The 26,801-nt window shown below is 41.6% G+C and overlaps 1 protein-coding gene and 1 long non-coding RNA gene across 11 annotated transcripts in view; one reads left to right on the forward strand and one right to left on the reverse strand.

The window, feature by feature from the left end:
- Positions 1–10,975, reverse strand: part of CDC42BPA (CDC42 binding protein kinase alpha) — a 177,990-nt gene extending 167,015 nt beyond the window's left edge. For 4 of the 10 annotated variants that reach the window (XM_068185947.1, XM_068185946.1, XM_068185949.1 and 1 more), the window contains exons 1-2: positions 9,867–10,974; positions 8,910–9,134 (exon numbers count right to left, since the gene is read on the reverse strand). In XM_068185947.1, the coding sequence (XP_068042048.1) occupies positions 8,910–9,105 (196 nt within the window). In that variant the 5' untranslated portion in view covers positions 9,106–9,134; positions 9,867–10,974. Of the gene's footprint in view, positions 1–8,909; positions 9,135–9,866 lie in introns of all 10 variants that reach the window. The other 6 variants (XM_068185944.1, XM_068185942.1, XM_068185941.1 and 3 more) reach the window with 4 other exon arrangements.
- Positions 10,105–11,645, forward strand: LOC137471540 (uncharacterized). Its single transcript, XR_010997685.1, has 2 exons — positions 10,105–10,234; positions 11,183–11,645. It is a non-coding gene; the product is annotated as an uncharacterized lncRNA (long non-coding RNA).
- The last annotated feature ends 15,156 nt before the right edge of the window (positions 11,646–26,801 follow it).

Consider the following 26,801-nt stretch of genomic DNA (forward strand, 5'->3'; position numbering starts at 1 on the left):
AGGATCTTTTTAAATAATCACAAAAATAGTACATCATGTGTTTTCTAAAAGTTGGGGGAAATAAAAGGAAACTATTCCAAGTGTGTTAACATAAGAATCCTTGTCTTTCATTTACAAAGTATACAAGGAAAACAGTGTAAAGACACTGAGTGATACTATGCCAAATACCACAGAACACACAAGACCAACACTCTCTTTTTGCAAGGAATTACCTTCATCAAAATCAGATAGTTATTTTGAAGATCCCTCTTCATTATTAGAAACTTTCTCGTTGCAAAAAGAAAAGTTTTAGAAACTGTTACAGAAAAAAATGAGTCTCACTGAATTTCTTCACCAAATACCTACCAGAAGAAGCTGGTAGCCTCAAAATTTGTTTCAAAATTGTAGCTCCCTTGTATGCTAGAGGGAATCTGAGAGGCAACCAGCCTGAAGCACAGGAGTTGTAGTAGGTGAAGCCACAGAAGTCGGGCCTGTCACAATCCTAGCCTCTTTCTTTTGTACAAACCCCACTACAGTATCTCCACAGAACCATACTGACAGATTTCAACGTGCTTCTGCAGCTTGGTTGTTAATTGGATTGTGTCCCTCTGCCCACACAAGCCCCAGCAAAACAAAGTTCAGTGGATTTAGCCAGCCTAAAGACACCATCAAGTCAGCCCCCACCCAAGATAAAACCAGTAAGTTGCAATCAAAATGTGACTTCCATTTCCTCCTCCTCCTCTTGTTACTATGTGTCCTGCAAAACAGTCAGACAACACAGTGCTTTATTTACAAAAGGCAGCATGGTAAAGGTGAAAGAACTTTAATGAGCACCAACAGGAAATACCTTGGGACTGTGGTGTCCCCACAGCACAAATGACATTTTCTTTAAAAACCACTGGGCAGACAAAAGTAATTGCCACCCTTTCTATCACTTCTTTATTTTAGTTTCAGGTATTAAAATGATAAAGCAATACTCCCACTTAAGTTTCATCCTTTTTAGACTACAGGACTAAAACAGATCACAACTTCTTACTCATAGCCAGAACAAACAGCCCAAGGCTCCAGTTTTACAAAATCTAACAAGGCAAAATGATTAATGAAAGTAAATCAATTGTTCTAATAAGAAATGTACAGGAAAACACCATATAGATGCACCTGTGGGTAAGGCCTGTGTGCTATTTTTCACACAGGTGACAACTTTTCGCTACCGTTCTCCACACACAATCTCTATATTATGAATCTGACCAAGAAAATAATGAAATCTTGGGAATGACTGGGGAAAAACAAAGAAAAAATACCAATCCAAATCCAGAAACCAAGATTCTGGCCATGGGAAGATCAAACTGACACATGGATATCCACACCATATTAGAAACATTGAGATTTAGATGGGATGAAAAGCAACAGAATGGAAGCAAGGAAGAAATGCATGAAGCCTCCGCTGAGAAGGTGAATTGCTTTGGAATAACACTGCCCATGGAAAACCTTGGAGAAAGGAAAGGAGGAAGGACTCAGATATGGAGACCTGCAGGCCCTCCACCACATCCTCCTCCAAGCCTCGAACTCTGAGACTGAAAGGAAATGAAACAAAAGACCAACAAAGCCTTGCTGTTCTAATCCCACAACATCTGAAGGAAATGCAATTATTTTTATTAACATATACAAATGCTTTTTCCTCTACCACTTGGAATGGCACGCTAAACTCACTTTTTATTTCTACAAAAAAATGACTGCACATTTCCACTAAATTGCTGAACAAAATATATCTTTCCCCCTCAAAATGGCATACAAAAATACCACAGTTCATAACATCTACAAGGTCCCTATGACAAGCTTTTCAAAAAATTGCCAAGAGAAGGTGCACTAAGAAGCTGATCCCTAAGAATAAAAGAAATCTGCAATATTGTGTAACAAAACTAATTTAAATCAAACTGGAAGTCTGGATACGGATAAGGAAGAATTATGAAACACAAAGTCATAGGAGTCTGGATATACCTCATGTGAATTTTATCCATGGTGACCACTAGTAAACCTAATTAGGCTGTATTACTAGAAATAAAGCAAACTGACCTGTCTGAATAGAATATTTTTGCAGTTATTATTAAGCCTAGTGTCATGTTTAAACTATTTAAAATAAAAATCTTGTCGTTAACAAAAGATTGCACATGACTGACCTAAATCACTCGCATTTTTTAAAGATTTTGGTCCACATTAGAAACATTCCCAAGCTTAATGAGGATTTTAGAAAAATAACGTGTTGAGATAAGTTAGACCAGAGTAGAACAAAATATTCCAGTTGTTCAGCCAGAAAAAGAAAATCAAATTAAACAAGTACAAATGCTTATGGAAGGAATGCCTGGTTTGCCGAAAGATAAAATTTAAAGAGTCTAGAAACTGGCCTTTTCTTTCAATCCTGCCTCAGCTATCCACTGTAGCTTTTTTAGTCAGGTTTTAGAGCTTGGCAGTAGGATCTAATTGCTTCTGGAAGTTTTCTGCACAAATGGGTATTGTAAATTTTTTACAGGATAAAAGCAATTAGAGATGGTAAGAATACGTTAATATTTTTCAAAGACACATCCAGGGTAATTTATTACAGTTCACTTTCAGAAAGTAATATGGGGAGAATGATTTCCAGGATAGCAGCCTACAGCCACTTCGTATCTCGAAATCCTGCATTTGCAATTTATTCCTAGGAAAATTTCAAAACAACACCAGTGTCTCCAGCCACTGGTATGACTCAGTAGTGAAATTACTGTTATTTGCTGCTGCTATTCAGGATTCAAACACTGATCTATGGGTGTAAGGTAAGGCTTCAAAAAGAAAGGTAGCTTCTACCCGTCTCTGTAAAAAAAATATTTTTTTTTTCCTAAGAACTGAACTATATTGAGCAATAAAGTTCATTGCTTTTGGAGCACAATATCCACACTTTAGTCAACTGTGATATAATATGCTGCAGGTTATAAAAAAAATACGTCAGTAAAGTCCAGGAGAGAGGGGCCAAAATACAAGGAAGGAGTTTGATCAGGTACATGTACAGCCTCATATCCTACACAGAGGTTAAAAATTCAAACACACCTTCAGCAGTACATTTTACAGTTATGAGCATACCGTAAAAAAACCCTACTGGATTAACCCTTAAACATGAGATGTCCTAGTAACAGGGAATTTATTGTGTTGTCATGAGGTTTATAATGCCCACTGAGCAGACTAACTCATATAATTGTATTTCTCCATTTGTCCCCATTAGACCAAAGCATGCGAGGAATTTCTGTACAGAATAAAGGCATTTCTAAAATTCCTGGAAACTAAATATTAGTTAGCTTTCTATCTAAGCAAGCTGTGCTCCTTTGCAACAAGCAGGACATTACTGACAGAAGTCAGTCAACCTGAAGACACACACCCCAAATATGCCCCAAAACAGGCAGCCTTGGAGTACTTCCAAACTTCCCCTGCCCAACAGAACAAAAAAAGCCAAAAAAGAACACCCTTTAAACTTATTTCCACTTAAAATTAAGGGGTTTAATTTAAAAAACACTTTGTTTAATGAAAATGTGCAAAGAAATGAACATGTTTCAATGGATTAATGCCTCACTCTACTGGAAACTAATATAAACCAAGTAGAATTAACTGGATGGTCTCAGCTCATTTGATCACATCAGAACTGTTGATAAACTTACAGTAATTAGTTTACTGTGTTGAAGGAAAGAATCAAAACTGAAATAAATGTGGGGAAAAAAATTCACAATTTAAAAGGTATAGACCTTAAACACAGAGCTACCTAACACTAAAGCTGCATGGGCAACCATTCTTCTACATACTTTCCTGCAAATACCGTTTCCTTCTTCTTCAAGTAATATGGTGTAGAACTGCATCTGTATAAAAGATCTTTATACAATATTCTGAAACAGAGATTTGAAGGTCGTTTCTATTTGAGAGCACTGAAGAACCTTCTTCTTTCACCCTAATCAATAAAAAAACATTTAACTGTTGGCTGCAGCTGTGTAACAGAAACAACAGATTACACAAAATAAGCAATAAAGCGTTATTGTAAACAATGTCAGGAATTTATGTGTCAAGAATGCCACAATATCTTCTACATTGATGGACCCCAACCAGTTCACATGGCTCAGCTGCAAGCAATGAAACAACTCACATTTAAAATTAGGAATATGCCTAAGCACATTAGGTGGCCTTGAAAAGCAAGATGCTTGTCCTTTCCCAGAAAGAACTGAATAACTGGTTTTGCTGATGTTGGGCCAGGAGGTATTCCCATTTTTATGACTAGAATAAAAAGAAGTTGATACTTTTTAGAATGTAATTATGAAAAAAAAAGTATTTCTAATGGGTTAGATAGTACTAAGGTTGGAAAGTACTGAGCACCAAAGTCTACTTTAAAAAAAACAAAACAACAAAACTTGAAAAAGTTGATTGCTAAGTCTTTTACTGCCTGCTAAGAATAGGACCTAAACGAAGGATTGTTTTTTAACTGCTTTTTTAAAAACAAAATATAAGCAACTCATAGCTGAAAATTACTGTGATTTTGTTCAGGACCTATACATAGATAAATAACAAAGATGTGCAGAAGCCTAGAGACAAGATTTTGTTTTCTTTTGTAAGTAATAAGCAAAAACAAATCTAGCTCAAAAAGGTGCTTACTATTTTTTCCATAAGAAAAAACATGAGAGAGATCACCAGAAAGATAACATAGACAACCTCTCCACAACTCTGTCTTGAAAAATTGATTGTATGGAGATAGAGCCATTTTCAATATCCAGAACAGATGTTGCACAACTGAGTAATGAAAGTATGAGACCAATGATGACAGTCTAGTGTATGACCATATCAGCACTGCAGAAACAGCATGCATTTCAGTTCTACTAGAGATGAAATGAGAACAATTTAATCCATCTTCCAAAGCCTTCTTCGGTAGGAAAAAGCAAAAAAATAAACCAAACAAGAACAAAACCAATCAAACAAAACTTTTACTAGAGTACAGTTTACATTTTTCCAACAAGAGCACAGATTTAATCAAGTCACTGACCTCACCACAGTATTGGTGGTGCCCTCCATCTTCCCTCACTTTCATCACCACACATTTTGAGGTTTATTCTATTATTCTTTCAATGCATCCTAAAGAACATTGTTCTCGTTTCTTTTTATAAGCAATTTCTCAGAACCAAAACATCTCCAAAAGCTTCTTTTTATCACTATAATTCTCCTTCAAGTTCACCTTATCAGCCTTCGTTACCTCCCTTACACTCTTGCGTCAGTGTGGCAACTCACACACAAGTAGACAAGAAAAAGCAAAGTGCCTGGAATTCTCAACAGCTTTTTCTGGTAAGCTCCAGTTGCTATAATTAGACAAGCCCTTTTCTAAATCACAAATACAACTATCAATAGAGATAAAAATGAAAACTAGCATCAAATACATAGAACAAGCCAAATCTAAATGTTCCAGTTTCTTCCTGATATCTCAAAATGTGCCCTGATTTAACCCTCAGAACACAAACACATTGGCTCTTTCCATGGCTGTGTTGGCATATAAGATACCTATGTAATATAAACAACAAAATCAAATCATCTTACAAACAAGTCACAAAACTAATACTGTATATGAATAGGGAATGCTATTATATTTTCACTTAAAGCCAAAGAGAGGATTTTAGAAGCAAAGCAGCTTCTGAATCACAAAATAATTAACTTGATACTTCTAACCAGCCTAATGTCATTTCAAGCAGCCAAAAAGACTGAAATTCCACAAAAATTTAAAACTCAATTTCACATTGTAGAGACCTTTCTTTCTCCACTTCCTGAGTTCAACTTGCAGTATCAAACCAAAACATGAACAATTCATTCAGCTCTCAATTCTTTTACCCTGATTCATTTTTTAATAAGTTATAGTTCTAGATTACAACTTCATAAAGTAGTCCTAAAAGATCTAAGTACTAGAACATGAAGCTTCTTAGCTCCCCTAAATATAGCAGCAGTCACATGGCTGTCATTAAGACATTAGCTTCTCCGTGGTAGAATACCTCCTAAACCTTTCACCCAAAAAGTCAGACTGTGGTTCAGTCTTACATGAAATACGGCAGATAATATCTCAGACCCAGAACAGTCTGTATAAAAATACACATCCTCAAATGCAATCCCAGCTCAAACCCTCCACAAAACCAAACAGTAACCTGTTTGAGTAACCTCAAAACTGCACTGCTGAAAAGCAAGAAAAAATTATTTGCTGCTCAACAGGAGTCTGTGGGACCACTGAACAGATGTTTATTAGCCTTTTATTAAAATTAACAGACTAAAAATAAACCTTATTTACTTCTAGAAGGAATAATTTATTTTTAACAAAGGCAGTTTAAGATGACAATCAGTTCTCAGAAGTAAATTTGTACTCTACATTTTGTATACATACACACACATCCCAGTTCATACCAGTTCCCTGACCAGTTCCAATACATTCAGATTGCACTCTCCGTAATAATCGAGCCAATCTGTGGATGTTTGGTAGAAACCCACAAAATGCCAGCATCCAACTGACATCCACCAACAGATATACCAGGCCCCACGTTTTATTCCACTGATGGGAAAAATAAATTAATACACACTATTTTACATGGTACATTCAAAACCGAGAGCGCTCCACATGCAGCAGCTTTCTGAACTCCCTAGTGTAAAATTTGTGCTACTTTTCCTGCTGTTCAAATAGAGAAGCTAAAAAAAAACTGAGCTGAAAGCACTTCAACACTGAGTCCTTTAGAGAGGTGCGGGCAGAGTCCATGATTTCTGGCTGCCAGCCTTCCACTTCTGCCACTACTCAGCACATCTCTGACTTTAAAACCACATATAACCTCTTTCTAATCAACCACTTGCATTGTTTCTCCTTCTGGGGAGACAGATACGAGAGGTCATGATTATATCAAAGCACTGGGTACCCTCAGTAACTCCACTGCACCAGAGCACTGGAGGGTACCCGACCTCTCTAAGAGCCTGATTTTGCCAACTCCCTGATCCCAAGAGGAATGCCGGAGACCGCCAGTTTCACTAGGAGGGCTGGCCCTCAGAGGAGACACTCCTGGGAGTGTTTGCAGGATAAAGACATCATTCACACAGACACTTCCACCGGCAGGTACCAGCCACCGCTGGCTCTTCCATGTCACCTCACAAACCCTCCTGGAAAGCTCCCAGGGCAGAAGTCTGGACAGCAGAGCTGGGAGCAGACAGAGGACCACAGTAACTCAGCCCTGGAAACAGGAGCAGCTGGTCTTCTCTGAAGCCTAAGAGTCCTGCTAAGGCAAAGCTGGAGCATGAGAGTGGAAAAATAGCAGGAAAAATAGGCCAGCAAGAAACCTTATTCCAGTCCAGCCTTTCCAAAACAGTGTATTATTTCCATCAGCAGATGGGAAAGCTTATTACAGAAATCTTCAGGTACTGTCAGAGCCTTGCAATGATGCATTTACCCATTAAACAACCACCACTGAATGCACCAGCACACAACACAATGGGTCCTAAACACACTGTTGCTCTGATCACCTAGATATGGTTAACTTGGTTGTTATTATTATTATTTACAGGGTATCAGCTGGCTAGATGCACTGCAGACTACACCAAGTTCCTGCACAGAAAATACCCTTAGAGCCATCCTATTTTCCCAGTCTTTCACAGCTTCTGTATGCCAGTGGCAGTTTTAGAGGGAAGATTCTTCAGAAGTACTTTTAATTACTATTTCCTCCTTTGCTAGAATGCATTAATTATAGCCTGTTCCTCCAGATAATAAGAAAACAAAAAACAGTGCAATATGAACACTACAAGAAACTTAATTACTGAGTCAGATGTCCTTTAGATGTCAGTATGACTACAGAGAGGAGCAGGAAAATAAAACACACACATATCAGCCTCAAGTTGTTAGATCAGTTATCAAAACAATGTCTTTCCTCAGCGACTTCATTTTGAAGAGCTCAACCACCTAATTAATCAAATGCCTGTTACATGTTTCAAAAATATGCTTTTTTTAATAAAGGAGGCCTGCTGATGTATTTATTACAAAGCAAATGTGGTAAATGGTTCTGTATGCAAATACAGAAGTGCAGCATGACTTTGAAGTTTGAAGGTCAGATATAGTAACCATTCTCATCAAGGTTCTTATGTCAGACTGCATCTTCTGGTTTACATCTGAGTTTAGGAGGAGGAAGAAAGAGAATTAAAAAGAAAAAAGCGTCAACCAGTTCTGTGACAACTCAAGAAGAACTGGCACAATATCATTCACCTGCTTTCCTTTAAAAATCTACTAATACCCTATCTCCCATAAAATGAAAAGTCTGCCAGGGACACACAGATTTTCATTCTGCTTTTCAACTTTGATTTTCCTAATGAAAAAAACAATCTATTTAAGTCAGCAGCAATTTTATATTAAAGAAGACAATGTCATCTTCTCCATCTTCACAGATGTTACAAACCCTTATGATTTCAGAAAGCTGAAAGATTTTCTTGTTGATCAACATGTTTTATTTTAAAGCAGTATAGATTCAACTGTAGAAGCAAATCAGAGGACTGTGCATTGACATTTTTGCAGGCATCAGAGAATTTACCCCTCACCATTCCATATTCCCAGCAACTTTAAGATACAAAACTCAACAGCTGGGCCCGAAGGCAAACAAATATGCTAGGAGCACAAAAGCCCGATCCATGTCAAAAAAGAAAAATAAAAAATATGAAGCATGTTTTACATGCATACCTCAAAGACAAAAAACCAATACAGATTTCTTTTTAGCACCACTACCACGTTTAAATATAGTGAAACTGACAACACTTCCCAGTAAAACACTGAGTTATAAACAATCCCCTCTCACACATAAATAACAGAGACATTATACAAAGCAGACGGGAACATGGACGGATGTACACAAAATAAACACATTCAAACTTACCCCACTCCAGATACTCAAGGATGTTCTTCTCTCTTCTCAGAGGGGAATTATTACATTCATCATAAAGGCAGATGAGTATATCCAGCAAGGTTTCCACACTGAAGCATTGCCCATTAGTCTGTGTTGGCCCATCCAAAATAAACTGCTCCAACTGCTTCAAACGCACTTCTCCAGACATGGTTGTTTCAGTTTGCATTGGGGTTTCTTTTTTAATGATTATTATTACTTTGTCAGAAAAACAACAACAAAAAAAAAACTTTTGAGGGTTTTGTTGTTTAAAAAGAAGTCAACAGTATTTTTAACAAGTGTCAAACTGTGACGGTCCTTAATTGCCAGCCCACCGCGGTGTTCCCAGCCTGAAACTAAACCCTTGGAGTTTCAGACACACACATACAGTGTGGATATCTGTGTATTCATGACATTTAAAAGAAAATTGTTATCCTAAAAAAAAAAATAATAGGCTTAGTAAGAAGTGGGGCAAAAACATATATGGGCATTCGTGATGCTTTAACAATAATAACTGCACTCAAATTCAACCGAGACTGCCTGACACGGATTTCACCGTGCGTGCACAGGCACACGCAGTTATATATTTAAGAAGGTCTTCTCCTTCATTCCCAATGCAGATCATGCAGCGCGATCCTGCGAGGAGCCCCGCCGCAGCACACGGGCTAACAGCCCCTTCGGTTCCGCTTCCCAGGACGGATGGGAAGGGAAAAATAGATGTATTTACGTATTTATATAAGCGAAAGGCAGCAGAAACGAGGGCGCACACCGGCGGGGAGGGAGGGAGGGAGGGAGGGATGAGGGGCCGCGCAGCCCCGTCGCCCCCCGCCGCCTCCCCCGGCCCCGGCAGCGCCTCCGCGGCCACCGCGGGGTGGGGCGCAGCCCCCCCTCCTCAGGGCGCAGCCACGTCCTGCCCCGGGCAGCCTTTCCCTTCCTCCTCCTCCTCCTTACCGAGTCTCCTTTTAAGGCTTTTCAGTGATTCAAAAAAACTAAAGTCTTCATGGTCGCCCCCTTCTCCTCCGCTGCGCCAAGGGGCGGCGGGCGGGACGCGCGCCCCGACACACCGGCAAAAGCGCTCCGAGCCCTGTCAAATCCTTCCCATGGCTGCGGCGGCGGCTGCTGCTGCGGAGACGGCGCCCTCCTTCTCCTCCACCCGGTGCGCGTCCTGAGGCGGAGGGAAAGCGCCGGCGTCTCCGCTCCGGCCGCACGCTGCGGGCCGAGAGGCCCCGACGACGGCGGCGGTTGCGGTGGTGGCTTCACTCCCGGCGGCGCGATGGTGTCCCGGCTTCGCCCCCCCGGGCAAAGGGCATCCTCGGGCGGTGCGTGTGCGGGGTGTATGTGTGTGTGTGTGTGTGTGTGTGTGTGTGTGCGTGCGCGGGGCGGCGGGGAGGGGTAGCGGCGGCGCCCTCCCTCCCCAGCTCGCTCGCTCCCTCCCTCCGCTTCCGCGCCCTCCTCTCCCCCGCCGCTCCCTCCCTCCCTCCTTCCCTCCCTCCTTCCCTCCCGCGGTCACACGCGGCAGCCGCCGCCGCCGAGCCCGCTGCAGCCCAACATGGCGGCCGCGGCGGGGGGGAGCCGCCGCCGAGCGCCGCCGCAACGCGGGGAGCCGAGCCCGGGGCCGCCGCTACTGATGGGATTGAGGGGAGGAGGGGATGCTGCAGCAGGGAATGCAGGGATACGGGCGGACCCAGGGATACGGGAGGGAGAGAGGGCGGGAGTGGGGAGGCCGCAGCGCAGCTCCCCGCAGGCTGCGGCCGACCCGGCTGGGCTATCCCGGGCGGACCCGCCCGTCCGGCCGGGGATTCCTCCGGGCTTTGCCCCGAGCCGAGGGGAGCAGCCGCCGCCGTTGCCAGGCGCGGTTCCGCTCGCCGCCTCCTCAGCAATAAGGCTTTTGATTAAAAATCCCGGCCTGGTTATGGAGGGCGGGCAGGGGGAGCAGCGCCTGCCTGCTCTTCCAAGGGGATCTGCCGAGCTCCAGGTGCGAGCAGGGACTCCGGCTCCCTCACACTTCGAGGCCTTAAAAACGTGACAGAAAATGCGTCGGCTCTTGGCGGTTCTGTCCCCGCTGGCAAAGTGCCTCTCCTCATCCAGGAGCCCGCCGTGCCACCAGAGTACACGCCGGGGAAACAAGCTTCTTCTGCGGGCATTTCAAACCCATATAGTTTAAGAGAGCTGGAAGATATCCTTGTTGATCAACGTGTTTTGTTTAAAGGCGGTATAGACTCAACTGCAGAAGCGCATCCGAGGATTTTGTGCGGATCTCTTTGCAGGGCCGCCTGTGGGGTGGGAAATGGCAGCTGCCCACCAGCACACCTCGGCAGTTCTCCTGGCCAAAGGTGTGAGGGATGCGCTGTGGTGCTCAGGGGATTGAATGTCATCTCTAAGGCAACGTGTCACTTCATTCGTCCTTCCTCAGGAACAAGGTGAAAGGGGAGGAAGGCCATACAGCCCTCAAAGGTCACTGGCTGTAGGTGAACTTCAAGCATTCTCCTGGAAGCCCACTAAGTCCCTGCATCTTTTGGAGCTCAAGGGAAGGAAAAAGCTCAGGCATCTGCTTCTTCAGTTCAGTAACCAACAGATGACCCTCAACTGGGTTTTGCCATACCAAGCACCTATACAACACTTTTTTTTTAAACTGGCCTTTTTACCAGCTGATATAAGACATCAACAGTCTTACATACCCAGTAAAATGTACTACACAGTATGATTAAAGTCCCATATGTTTGTTCAGAATCACTCAGCTGTATGTAAAGTCACTGGTGCAAAGCTAGAGAGGACACTGACTCCCACCCTGTCTGTGCAGAATGGCAGAGGAGACTTTTGGCAAATGAAGAAACGTGCAGAGAACTTAATTCTAAAAGCTTTTTGTGCAGAAACCCTCCAAGCAATGTTAGAAACCACTACAACTGTAAGTGAACTTGTGATGGGTAGAAGACAGCATTAAATTGAGGATTAAACTAATAAGGAAAGGGTTTCCTTCCAGTGCTGAGGTACACCCTTGGTATGACAAGAGCCCTGTGCCAGTGTCTGGGGTGCTGCTGGTCCTTGGCTGCTACAGTCACAGCAGTGCCTCTGTGGTAGGAGCCTGCTCCACAGCCGTGGCACACAGAGAGTTTTACAGAGAGAGTAAGGCATTTCCTGCTGGCTCTCTGCTGAACTTGTGGAAATTGGGATTGAAGCTGGGGGTGGGGGATGCCTGATGACAGCAATAAAAATAAATTGCTATTGCAGGGGTAGGTGGCCCAGATCAGATAGCATTTCCTATAGGGGTTGGAGACACATCATCCAAGTTCATCCCGAGCATAGATTAACCATTAATAGGGTTACAGAGGGAAAATGGTGAGGACTAAGAGTTAAAGGGATGTTAGCTCCTTGGACTTTGGCACCGCTTGGTAGGGACGTGAACTGAAGAACCAATGCCAGAGATGTGATGGGTGTGGATATTTCACTTATTTACTTAGGTTACTGTGTTTCCCTTAGTCAATTATAAAGTCCTTCCTTGTTTTAATTGCAGACCAAGTGTTTGCAAACAAGGGATGGATACCCAGCAAAGGCAGTCACTTTCCCTATATTTCTGGTTTTAAAACTGAACCCTTGTTAATTTCCACATCAAGCCAGTTTCTTTAGTGTTCTTTTCAGCCTGAGTGAGGCTCCTAGTAAAACCATGTAAGCTACAGTTGAACACAAAACCCAGGAATTTTTTGTTCTCTCCTTGTTTAATAACAAGAGATTAATTCTGTTTTCTGTCCAGAAATAAAAAAAGGCATCTGCATAACAACTGGTGATACACCCACTGGGCTGTAGTCAGCTGTCATGCCACAGAAGCTGTGAGGAACAGGTAATACCAACAATGACTGGTGACACATTTATTTGCTGGGAACTACCTATGTACCAGATGAGTAATTCTCACAGTACACCTGTGGGATGGAAAAATATTTTCTCTGTCGCATAAGAAAGACTTTAGTCCAGAATATTTAGAAAGCCAACAAAATAAGTCAGTGTCAGTGTAACAGGGAGAAATTCCTTTTCTCTCATACATTCTGTCACTAAGACACCCTGTCCTAAAAATATACCCAAGTTGTGCAAACATACCCCAGTATCTTTCATAATTATCATGTGTTTGTTTCACTCTGTTCTTGTTTTAATAATATCACAATAATATTTTTGTTTTATTGCTTAGCTTTATAAATGTTTACACTACCTAAAACATAACTAACGATAATCAGGAATTTACATCTTACAGTAAGTTAAGCAAGCTGATAGCAGCAGAGGGGATAGTGTGGAATGAATAGGATACAGTTGAAACAATATAGTTTTATACATTAACAACATATATTTGAGTGTTTCAGTAGTTTTTGTTGGTACAATAGAGAAAACAGACTTTTCAGGGACAAAGGTTTGTTTTTGGTGAAGTATTGTAGATATCTGGTTTTGGTGTGCAAACCATTTCTAAAGTCAAGAGACACTCCCATCCTTCATTCTGCAGGTGAATAATGCAGGTGAATACTACAAAATTTTGCATCCAGGCTTTTCTGTTCTCTAAAACTTCACTTTGTAGACACATGTTGTTTGTACTGATACAGCATTTCATCTCCCGAGCAAAATTTTGTAGTATTCTGCAAAAAAATTGCTGCCACCCAATTTAGAGGGTGTGTTTATAGACATGGGATGGTACTATTTGAAAAGGGGTCCTACAGTTGTTGCCTGAACTGTAGTAATAATTTAGGTAATTGGAAGAGATTGCAGGTAGCTGCAGATGGAGCACACAGTGGTTGCACTCTAGGACGACACTGAAGACCAGCATGTGTGAATCGAACAACACTTGTTCTGTAATGTGTTTCACTGTAGTTTCACATAAATCTTGCTGCTGGAGCAAACTTAACCCTAGTGAACAGAGAGATCTCTTCCTGAAACTGATGGCTGTTGCAGAACTTTAATTATTCTCAGTACCTATAATAATGCATTTAGTAACACACTTTAGTGTTTTTAAAGACTTGTAAATCTACTTTCCCTAATTCATTCCCTCTCTAACTGCCTTGCCAAGACCTATTTCTCCTGTGAGGTCTACAGAAAAGTCCAACTACAAGCATTAAATGGTACCTGGAAAAATCGATGCTTAATATTTACCTAATCCAAAACAATGATCATAAATATGTATGTATATATAGGCATTGTAAATATGGAATTATCTTTCTCTTCCCTCGTGTTTCTTTTATTGGTCTTTGGAGTCTTATTTATAGTCTTAACGATTTTCTGTGAATGGCTGAATGGAATAATTTTACCTCAGAGAGAAATTGCATCATGCTGATCTCACTACACTGGATCTGTACTGGCCTCATCCCCGTGGTTTTAGTCTTCATTTAAAACTAATGAGAATGTGGCCACCTCTAGCATACAATTTTCTGTGAAGAATGAAGCAGGTTTGACCCTGCTGAAGTGTCCAGGGGTGCTGTGCTCTGAACAGAAACAAGATAGCCTCTGTGATTAAAGAAGAAGAGAGGAAGTAATGGAATTACATTTATAACTGTGTGAAATTGCTATAATTTGGATCCTGCTTTTATGATGCAGACTAGGAACTGGCCAAAGTCACGTCTCATTCTGACCTCCAAATAGGACCCTGTGTTTGCACTCTAACAATGCTGTTTCATCTCTCAATATGTTGTTTTCTTCCTTGGAAAGTGGGGCCAAGGCTGCCAAAGTTCTTAGGGCTGCTGTAAACCTTAATGTCAGTGTAGCAGGCTGAGATTCTTTTCTTATTTTCCTTTCTTCAGTTACATAAATCTAAGACTGTTACTTTATTTTCTCTCATTTTTGTAGTCAGCAGTTGTCTGCAACCTTTCAAGCCTCCAGTCCCTCCAAAATCCGGTTCTTTCCTGTGGATTTCTCTATCTTTGCTGATGTTTTATTTTTCTGTGTCCAGAATCTGTTCCCTGTGTTATGCCATCTTCAAAAGTTAAAGTCTCCTCAAGATAATTCACTTCCTTAAATGAAGATATTTAATGACATAGAAAGGTCATTAAATATCTTTGTCAGGTCTTTGTCAGGTTAAGTGGCTTCTTAAACAGAAGAGTTCTGAGGAAGACCACATATTTATTTGTGAAACTGGATGGATGCAAATTTCTGCCACTGCCACACAAAGTACAGATAATCCATTGATTCAAAAGGAAAGTGGATGCATTTACATTGTCTGGCTGATGCCTATACAAAGCTAGTGTTGCTCAACTTAACAATAACTCAGCATGAGAGCTGCTTCTAAACCTACTCTCTTTGCAGTGGTTCATAGTTTCTATCGATCATAATCAAGGTTTTCAATGTCTGTTGCTCCTTAACGAGTACCTTTTCTGCTGGTGAACACTCAGGGCTGTATTATGGACTTTGTTTTGTTAAAAGGGTGTACTTACAGATTAATTCAATGAGGATCTCACTGTGAAAATGATTTTTATAAAAGAGCTGCTACTGTCATGTAAGTAACATTGATGGAAGGGATGAGGAATGAGGAAACTTGTGACTAAGAGGTCTTTAAGAGATCACCTAAGAGATTGGGTGAGGAAACAGGATGAAGTGAGGAAGAATGGGATAGATGAAAGAGGGAGGGAACATGATGACTAATTTGGAAATCATATGGGAAGGAAGAGTGATTTAGAAAGGGGAAGTCAAGGGCCAAGAGTTTGGCAAGAAAGAGGGAGAGAAGCTTGTGAAGAGGGAGGGGGGGAAATACTTATTTGTAAAACCCAGCAAATTCTGTACTTAAAAGAAAACAAGACCAGAAAGAGCCTAATTTGGAATGTGAACACAGGGTGGATGAAGCTGGATTAACTTTATGTCAGAGAAAGGCTTAGAGTACCTAGCTTATTACAAAGAGAGTGCAAGAGATCACACACTGATCTCAATTTCCCCAAGGTTGTGAAATTTTCAGATTAGAGGTCTGAGCAATTCAGTTGTTGTTTTATAGTACTGTTTTGGTTTATTTCAATTTTAATGAAAGAATACTGGTATTTTACATTGCTTATTTTTAACTTAAGAATTACAGAAATAGCATCAAAGGTCTAAAATACATATTTTATTGGGAGAATAGATGCAATGACAGCAGATGCAATTCAGACAGAAGTCTGTTTTAATCAGAGGCAGGACAATGTAAAGAGACACTTTTATCATGGTCTGCAGATTGAAATCACAATATTGTGGTTTATCAACAGTTGACATTTTGAGTTTGTTTGCTAAACTGTATTTGGAAGCAGAGGCAGTAAGCCCCTACCTCTGCCTTCACGGGTTAAATTTTCATCACCTTTTAAGTAAGTGATGGCACTAGCACAGGTAACAATGACCAGAAACCAGCAATTCTGTTGTTTGCCAGTAATATATTTTGCAGATTGATTCCTTCTGCATTGAAAACTAACAGAAAAAAATGAAGTGCTCTGTAAAATTTGAGACGCTGTGGAAAGCATTTGTTTTAAGTAAAGACCTCTTGCCACTCAGCAGGTAACTTCAGGTCACCTCCCAGAGAGAAGAAAATCTTGAAATCATGGAACAATGGAAAGGTTGGGATGGAAGGTACCTGAAAGATCATCGAGTTCCATCCCCTCTGCCATGGGCAGGGACACCTTCCACCACATTGCTCAAAGCCCCATCCAGTCTGATCTTGAACACTTCCAGGGATCCACAGCTCTGTGCAACCTGTGCCAGTGCCTCACCACTTTCATAGTGAAGAATTTCTTCCTAACACCTAATCTAACCATTTTAAAATGTTATGTGGTGTTCAGTAATGATCCCACTCAAGCCAATGCCAAAAAAAGCCTCCTTGATCTCAGCAAGAGTGTAAGTGAACTCATAATTCCATCTGAAACAAACAAAACTGTTTGGACTTAGTTTTATGAAAACTAAGAGTGGTTTATATCTTTGCACGATGTCAACCATTCTTCTTTGTAAAATGTCACTGCAGAAATTAAGATATTTAATTATATGGAAAGGTTAGAAGTGTGATTACAAGTGGGTTTTGAGGTAGAGAAAGGCAAATATTTGTACTAGTTTAATCAAAAAGTGTGAACATAACACTGGCTCAGATTCTCATGTGTGGATAGCACTGGGAATAATTGTCCTTGTGGGAGGAGGTGCTGGCCAGTGGTACAGCTTTGTTTTGTTGATGGTGCTCCCTCGGTGAATGGAACCTCCCTGAGAGAGGTGAGAGCAGATCTGCTGGCAGGAGTGCTCCCTACCTGCATCCATGCAGGAGGGCGAGCTTAGCCATGCATCACTTTGTCACTGTTTCAAGTAACCCAGCTCACCTCTGCTGAAATAAGCTGGGCCATGCTTAGGCCTCCCTTGGGCATCAAAAGGAGGGGCAGCCTCCAGCATGTGGGCAAAGAAAAGCACCAAAGGTTGTGTCATGGACAATAACATCTCCCAGTGGGGCATACACAGGAAAGGACATTGCTCTACAGCCACAGTCATTCAGGGGACAAGTTTATGTGACAGTGAGTTTTTCTTATGGCAGGAATGTTTAATGTTTATTTTTTCTTAAAGCAGGAATGGATTGATTCAACTCAATCAATCAATCAAAGTGAAGACAAGGACTAAAAGTACTAATTAAAAGCAAATATTTCCAATCAGAGTAAGTTTTAGCAACTCGTAACTTGAAAGTAATTTGGCTGGTTTTCCTCAGTTTTTGCAATAGTGACTAAAATAGACCTGGCTAGCTTCAGACTCCAGCAGCTTTCCAAGCCAAAGTTATGATGAAGGGATGGAAACAGGGTGCTATTACAGAAGCTAGCTTCAGCCTTAAACATGGAGATGTCGCTGCCTCGCCTTAACATCCCAAACTGTGCCAAAACACACTGTAGGCAAATTAAAATCATTAAATGAAATGGAATGTTTCTAAAACTTCAGTCAAGTAATGTCATAAAAACATTAATCATAATACAGCTATACCTCAAAAGCTTTTCTTCCCCAGTTAGCTCAGAACACCAACAATTTCCATGTGTGGTGCATCAGGACAGAGCAAGGTCCAGCGACATCCATCACCTGGAGACAAGCATTTGCTGCCATCACTTTCTTGCCTTCCTCCTGAAGGGCAGGATTTCATTTTGGAGGCCATGAAAATTGGGTTTCAAATTTTCCAATGGAAATTGTTAATGAAAAAAGATTTTTGAAGATGTTAAAAAGATTTATATTTTTACAGTGAAAAGTGATAGCCATAGTTATGTGTTCTTAAAAGAAGACATCAGCAGTTACCAGCTGTTCTTTTGGCTCTCCCAACAAAGTGAAGATTTTCTTCCTTGACTGAATAATGAGGGAAGTGGTGAGTGGATGTATAATTAACTTCCAGCTATGGCTAGCACAGCTCTACACAGCAGCAATCCTACAGTCACTAAACTCACTGCTGTCTCCTACAGGAGGAGAAAATGAGCTGGGCCAAGGTCTCTGAACCTCATTCTCCCTCTGGTCAGGGACACTGACAGACCCAGGGTGCAGAGCCGCAGGATATTCAATTTATTGCTCCAGTTTGCTTCAAGGCCTTTCCTAAGATTTAATCCCCTCGCCCTGCAGTAAAAGTGATAATAATGAAAAGGTCTATGATTCACAGTTGAAGCACTGTATCTTGCTTAAGTTAAACAAGTACCTAAGTGCTCTGCTGAACTGGGGCCAAGGGTGGATTACTGAGAGAGCTGGGCAGTCTTCCCATCTCCAGCCAGTTCACCAAGTAGTCTCAGGCTAATCATGGAGTTTTCTGGGGCTTAGTTTCCTGCACATGTTTATCATAGCGTATCTATTCTGACTGGTAAAGATAAGGAGATAATGAGGGAACATGAAAAAACTTCAGAACATGGGAAAGAGGGAAAGTGTGGTAGAGAAAACAGCTTTCTGCATACTGGATATACATTGCATGTTACATTCTCCCTATGACTTTTCTTTAGTTTCTGGACTCTATTCAGTATTCGTGAAAAAAACATCAGGCAGCTTATTAACAGAGAGCCCACTTCCACTTGAAATGGCCAGAGAGTAGTCTGAATCCCACCAGAACCAGTGGAAGAAGATCCAGCGCTGCATGCAACCAGCATTCCAGAGCAGCTCAAGCTGTGTTGCCTTCCAGCAGCCTCATCATCCTGGCAGCACTGGCCTGCTGTAGGATGTGAATCTTTGTTCAGGCTGTTGCCTTCATGCCATACAGCAGCCTGAAGAATCAACACAGCCCTCTTTGGAATGGGCTTATTAAAAGGGAAATGGAACAACATCTTTGTCAGTCGGTGCCTGACCCGCACTGGGAGAGTTTCTTCTCATCAGATATGGAGCTTTTAAGGCTGTTTTGCATTTCTCTGATTCCTACCTGGCAGAAAATGGCTAGAGAAAGGGCAAGAGTGTCACTGTGGAGAGCTTTTTATTGATATGGGAGAGGCCTGGTTACCACATAATAGTTTGCAAGAACAGACTTTCCTTTTAACACTTTTTTCTACTTGGAAATTTATATTTAGTTTTGCAAAGTTAGAGCAAAATAGCTTAGCGTATTGAATTGCAAGAGAGCTATCCTGAGTACATATGTTTACTGTATCTTTTGATACAGAGGAAATTAGCATTAAAAGAATCTTTACTAAGAATGGATTGTGCCAGAATACTAGTTTTGTAGCATAACAAACAGACAGGAAAATATAAGCATGCTAATCCATCCTGTGCAAGCTAAGAGCTGAGGTAGGGTACTCTCCATTAACAACTGCTACCTGATGTTATAAACACAATCGTGGAGATTTTAGTGCCACGTTACAGCATCGAGTGTGAAACCAGAAAATATCGATGCTACTTTTGGGGATTTTGACCTACAGTTCTGAAAGAGATTAAGCTCTTTTTTCTTCATAATAAGTGGCCATATTTTGTCTATCCAAAGATAAAGCAGCACTGTAGCATACTTCTGCTTCTGTGGCCTACTCAAAACCTTTTTGCAGGCATTTTCTGATTCCCAAATTCTGCAGATTTAGAACCAAAAAAGACAGAAGAGCAGTGAGTATCAGCAATATTTCCTTTTTCTGTTACACACTCACAGGTCAGTACAGAAGGAATTAGCACAAACCAAAAGAACTATTTTTGCTCAGGTCCCCTTTCGGCAAGGACAGAATTCCCAAATTCTAATCTCACCCCCAATTTTGATTCACTTTCTGTCCTTATAAGGTGTGAGGTGGCTGGGGCCAACGTGTGAACAAAGGATACCTGTGGGGAATGAGCTGTTTCAACTCCCCCTGCATGACTGTGGATTTGAAGGCTAATTTTTTACCTCTTTTGTGGTAAGTGAAGGGGAAAATCCAGTTGACCAATAGACTGAAATGGAAATACAGTCAGTGGGGAGGCACTGCGGAAAGGGAGTTGTAACTAGGATGTATCCCATGTGAGTGGCTTTCAAGGCCCACCTTCTCATCTTTACTGGGAATGCACAGAAGAACAAGCAATACAAGCCCATTCTGGTGATTTCCAAGCATGGAAAAAGTCTTCTGAGCTGTTTGCCAGTTGATACGGCAGCCCATCTTTACCTGACCCAAGGCTGCAGGTAAGGAATTGGTTAAGTAAAAACTGTTCTTGTCATCTCCTCCAGGGTATGATGTATGGGAAAATCTTAATCCTGACAGACAACAAATACAGGGTTTGCCAGTCCTTAGTTGAAAACAAACTGTTTAGAGAAGACTTAATTCAAGGGCAAATACTATGACAGAAAGAGCAAATCCAAAAGATAAGTATGATATTTAAGACATAACTCAGTTGCAGGAAAAATCCACAACACTACAAATGCAGGCAGTGCCCACTAAAGGCATTGTTCAGCTAGGATGGAGGTTGATCCTGGAGCTAAAGAAAAATGATATGATTCGTCCCTGACAGAAACAACACTAAAATTTTTTGTCAAATGATAAAAAACTTTTGTGCGTGAATTCCATCAAAGTGGACACTCCATCAAAAGCATAAGGTCTGTTGCTTAGAGAGAGAGAATACATAGTGTGTAATTACAATATCACTGAAGACTACAGCTTATGTGTTTAGGTATGTCAGCTGTCCAGCTGCACTTAAGTATCTTTCAGCATATCCATTACATTTGCATAGAATATATGTAAATTAATATGTCCTTAACTCATACCTATTTCTGTATGCAGAGATGCAGAATGCATGTATATACATGTATACATCCATAGGTATGATATAAGCACATATTCATTCAGAGCATTTTAATATAGTTAAAAAACACTGTGCCAAAAATGTACACCATCTGTTTTCAATCAAAATAGCCTATTTCAGAGGAAGGGAGTGTTGTCTGGTGATCAGAGCGAGGGAACTAAAGAGTCAGGACTCATGGATTCCATTCCTGAATCTGCCAGGACTTGGCTGCACGGTTTTGACAAGATCTGCGACTCCTGTGTACCCTGGTTTCCCCATTTGCAAAACGGAGCCGTATCTACTCCTAGAATGTTGCAGTGGAAAACCTAATTAGTATACACTTGGAAAAATACAGAAGTTCTTGTTATGTCATCATGGTATGTTTGAAGAGTGAAATTTAATTGAAAAATACAGTACAGGATTTGTTTTAGAGACACACATGGCAGCTGAGTGCATAATTACAGCTATTTGTACACACTTAGCTTGCCTAATTTTTGAATGATAGTACCTGTAATAAAATTAATGGGGGGAAAATGGTGCTCAACAGTTTATGAACCCCGCCAGTCCTGTAAAAGTTTTCACACTCTATTGAACAGGGTTTCCATAGTGACAGCTGTACACCAGTGAGTGAAATATGTGCTGTACCTAATTTTCATCCTGAAATAGGAAAATACAAGTGGGTATTGGGATTTTCTGGCAAGTTCTATGCAGAGAAAGCCTAGCTTCACTGAAGACAATTGCAATACTCCTATTAACATAATTAGGACAAGATTTCACCCCATCCACTTCCTTAGCTTCAGTGCATCCCTTTCAGGAATACAGCAGGGATTGAAATGCCCATCCCACAGTGCTTCCTCTTGGGCATGTTGGCACTGTGGCACAGGACATTGTCCTTCCTGTGCTCGGTGGGCGGGTGGCGCAGGGTTGGCCCCAGGTGGGTTTGGTGGGAGTCTGCCAAGTGTCACAGCAGGCAGAACGCTGAGGGTGCTCCATGCTACTGTTCTCCCACCATCCTCACCCGTCAACTCTCACACTCCTTTGCTTCACCCATAGTGTGCGCATCTGTGGGGTGATAAGGCTGTGCCTTGCCTCTGGAGAGGGAGATCAGAGGCACTTTCCATTGCGATGAGAAACACCATAGAGCAAATTCAACAAATGCATCAGCTGCATAGTGTTGGACAGAAAAAGGAGCGGTGTGTTCATGTCAGGGTTTGCCTGGCTGCCAGTACCAAAAGTGGCAGTGACAGAAATCATGCGTGCTGAACGCTCCTTATGTATGCTGCAAACTGAGGCATTCAAGTATGTGGTAAGTATTTGATGTAAATATGAAATTCTTTCAACATCTGCATCTTTGTCAGAGAGAAAAATGGGCTGAGCTTGTTTGGTTTGGATGTTTTTGACAGCTGCTGTTCCCCAGGTTGCACTTCGTATCTCAAGAGTGCTGTTGCTTAAGTGCAGCTTCAGAAAGACATTTAGGATCTTACCACACACACACCTAAAATGAGCCAGTTGCTCATCCAAGCGAGCTGGTACAGTGACATACATGATAAAGCAAGAAAAAGCTATTAAGTGGATTTACAGGTTTGTCACTCAAAGAAATACTTCTACCCAAATTAATGAGGACAATGTGCAACATAAGGTTACATTGGAGACATGAAGCAGTTGATTCAAACACCAGTTTTGGAGAATTGTATCTCCATGTCTGAGATCTTAAAAGCTATCATTGTTCTGTCTGTATCTGTAAACATATCTGATCTTTGGATCCCACCTACTACATTTTAAAGAAAGGGTGTATTCAAGTAGTGCCCGGGAAATGCTTTGTAAATCCAGCTTTCAAGCCTCTTTCAAGCCTATGGAGAGTTTCCATCATATATATGTGAGTTTCCATCGCAGATATATGCCACCCTCATTTTCAGCTGCCTTTAGTCAGAGTGTTGAAGATAACAAACTTGCTAACCAGGATAAACTCTTCAGTTCTTGAACTTTTGTAAAATGAGATTCTTCTCTAAAGGAGGTACAATTACCAGCCAAATGAGACAGCAGCTTCTAATTTCAGCTACCAGTGACACAAAGAAGCAACCAGGGAGAATGGAGCAGGGAAGGAGGGTAGGGCCTGGTGGGAGAGAACCAAGGATCTGAGTTCTGCCTTTTCTTTATGATAATCTGTACCTGGAGGGGAGAGGGGGAGATAAATCTCTCATGTACAATAAATAAGAGCAGTTAATTCCATCAATTCATGCAGTAGGCTCATACAAATGCTCCAGAGGCTGCTCTTATGCACAGACTTATATTTTGGGAAGAGAGAAGTTTGGCTCTTATGGCCCATTTGTTTTTCTGTCTCTCCACTGTGACTTCTAGCAGGGAGGCATAAAATAAGGGGGTACTGCCAAGTGAGTATCAGCCAGTTCTGGGGCCAGGGCCAAGAGGCAGTGATAGGGAGCTCATGAAGAGTGCTGCCTCTTGGCATGCCCCACATGGAGGGCAGTAGATTCCTGGGTCTGACCTTGAGCAGTCAGGAAGAGAATAAGGAGGCTGAGCCAGGCAGCCCAGCTCCCTGCAGAGGCCACAGCCCTGGTTGCAGAACAGGGCCTGCTGTAGGTTAGCAGTCACTTCCACTGAACCAGGGCAAACAGTCTGGCTTGGCTTGGAAGGCCTGCTGGGTTGCCTTGTTTTTGAGGACACTTGTCTGACCCAAATAACAAGGCTTTTGCACATTGCCAAATGCACTGGACATGTCAACAAATGCATAAAAGTGTTTGGTTTACCACCAGACTGAAAAAATATTTAGAATCTGAAAGACAATAAACTGCAGAATTTTTTCCCTTGTCATGACAAAGAGTATGACTTAAATTATGTATCACTTCCTAAACACAAAAATTGTTCTGCAGTCTGTTGGCAATGGTGTTCTCAGGAATTTATAATTGAAAAAACACTTTATTTTGTTTTGTAATATCTTTTCACTATATTCAGGGATTATTCCTGATAGAGCCAAAAAGAGCCTTATGACTTCAGTTCATGCAGACTTCTCCTCAGAGGATGAAAAGTGACAAGGATAACTTACTTAAATTCTTTATTTACATAAGATAGATGCAGTTTGTCAATGACTTTTTGACTGTGAAATTCTGCAGGTGTTCCAAGCTGTAAGGCAGCATTACCAGCACATGAGTTGAGATGGATCACAGAATGGGAGATGCTCTTTAATGTTTTACATATAAATACTCCACACTGCCATTGCCATTCTTAGGTGGATGCTCCACAGTATCTGACATAGCTAACAGCTGTCGTGTCATTGTTTGCATCATGAGGTCATCACAACGCACCACAATACTTTCTTCCCAAGGATTGAATTGAGCTAGTATACATTGATCTTTTTTTTCCAGTTTCTGCTGCTTTCTGTGTCAAGCTCTTCTTCACACATGAAGTGCAAAAGCAGGCCTTGAGGTGAGTAATGTCTGGTGCTACAGCAAAAAGTAGCATATGTGATTTGAGTCGCTTGTGGGAATCAATATCCAGCTCCTGCTTTTGTTTTCCATCCATTCCTTAGTGTCTGGACTGTGGCAAAATACAGCTCAGGTGAGACAGAGGAGGACGGGGGCTTCTCTATGTCAGACATGAAACTTCTGCTGTTATTACAAAGAAAATGGAACAATCTACAATGAGAGTGCTGGCGCACTCCAAACCACAGCCCTCCTAGACTTCTTCCAAGTCTGATGGGGATCCAGATGCAAAGGAACTTTTCCAAAAAAATGGACCTTGGCTCTCAATGTTTCATGCTGCAGAGAATTATGCACTTTCTGAAATTTTTCTTTGAGAACATTTGTTTTCCCGATGGTGTTACTTCATGGACTGTATTTACTTTTTCCATTTGGTTCATAGTTACCACTGTGTCTATTTTCATAGTCATGCTCTAGAAACAGAAGTTCCTTTCCCTCGCTCCACTAATCCTTGTAACCCTCACCAAAGGTAGGGGCAGAAGCCAAAGCTTAACACCTAATTTGGATAATGATTCCTGCCCACCATGTCCCTCCTCCCCCATGACTCTCCGCGTTATTACATTACTTATACAAAGTGAAGTGCTAACGGGTGCTTTCTAAATGCTTTGAAAAACACTGTCATGAAAGAAGCCAAGTAAGAAAACAGAAAGTTTGGCGCCAGTAAGGGAACACAAAACCTTTTACCTTCACCCATGGGTTTGAATCTAACCCAGCTCAGTAACAGCCCAAGTTGTTAACATGTCAGGGTCATGTGGTAGCCTGAAATAGTTCAAGTTCGTAGTCCATGTTATCAGCTTTGGGACACAGAACCCTGGACTCCATGCATGGTTTTGAACATAATCCAGTTCTGTTCTTACTTCAGGGTAATGTGGTTGGCTGCCTAGAAGGAGTCTGTGCTTGTAGCCCGTGTTCCAGCAGAAAAGCTTCCCCATCAAAGAAACAGTCAGGACAAGTAGCTGCCCTGCCACATTGGCCATCCAGGTGGTAGGGAATGGTGAAGGGTTGATGTACTTCAAGAAGACAGTTCCATGTTTTAAAGGCACAGGAGTTAAGCTGCGTGCAGCACCAGGAAGCACAGCAGCACCCCTGGAGTTAGTAAGGAGATTGGGACACATGAACAGCACTTCCAGGAGATCCTGGCATTTGAAAACTATGTCCCTTAAATGCTTTTTCTGTGGAAAATAATAGGAGGAATTTTTTAAAGACCCTCATCTTCTCTAAAGATGCTGACTTCCAGAATCTGTATTAGAGTTACCCAACAAGCTGACGTCTCCATCTATGACTAATGCTGCTGTGCAGTACAAGTGTACCCTTTGGACAAGGTTCTGGAGTGTCTCTGCATCTGGATTGCTGGGAACTCCTGCAGAAATGTAGAGATTCAGATGTGTGTCTAAGCACAGAAGAGTCCCAGGACAGAGCAAAGAGGCAACCCCAGCTGTCCACAGTGCTTTGGGCTCATCAAATTAGTCTGGGAGCCCAAACAATACCAGTGCTGAGGATGCTCAAGGTCTCACAAAAAGGGCTTCAAACCAATGTGAAACACATCTCAAGCTTGGCTTTCAGAGTATTAGATTCACTTTATTTTGTGCTTCCAGCAAGAACTATCTGTCAGTAATAGATCTTTCTAGTCTAAGAATGTTCCAGTTGTATGGCAGCTTTACACAGCTTTTCTTTTTCATACCCATCTTCTTTGCCAACATAGCACAGGCCTTTCCCAAAGAGTTTTATTGGAGAAAGAGTTCATACCAGCATATTTGTCCCATTTGCAGCTACTTTACTATTGCCTAGAGTCAGAGCCAAAGCAGTGCAAGGGAAGGAAATGTTAATATGACCTGCATTTGAACAGCCTTGGATGATGTCTTTCTCTTTCAAGGAGCAGCTACATAAAGATGTACCTGAATGTCCTGCCTCCTGCATTAAGAGGCCTTGTACCTTACAGATCAATTCTCAGTCTTCTGTAGATTCTGTGGTATTCCCATGAAGTGTCTCTTTTCATGATGGGAGAGCCCTAGTAAAGTCTTTATTTTGACCAGCTTTGCCACAGCTTGCTGTCTGTGAATATGCAATCCAGTTTGGTTGAAATAGTCTGCTGGATTAAAAATGGACATCCAAGCAAGGCACCTAGTCTGATTTCCCTTGATCCCTTTACAGTAGACACTAAACCCAGGATGGGGCTGTAGTATTTTTCTTCAAAAGGACGGAACTTGGTTTCAGCTTTGTGCCCCATGTAATGTAAGTAGAGCAGCTCAGGAGCAACTCCAATTAAACTAAA

This window comes from Anomalospiza imberbis, chromosome 3 (assembly GCF_031753505.1).
Source record: "Anomalospiza imberbis isolate Cuckoo-Finch-1a 21T00152 chromosome 3, ASM3175350v1, whole genome shotgun sequence".
In the NCBI taxonomy this organism is placed as follows: Eukaryota; Metazoa; Chordata; class Aves; order Passeriformes; family Viduidae; genus Anomalospiza; species Anomalospiza imberbis.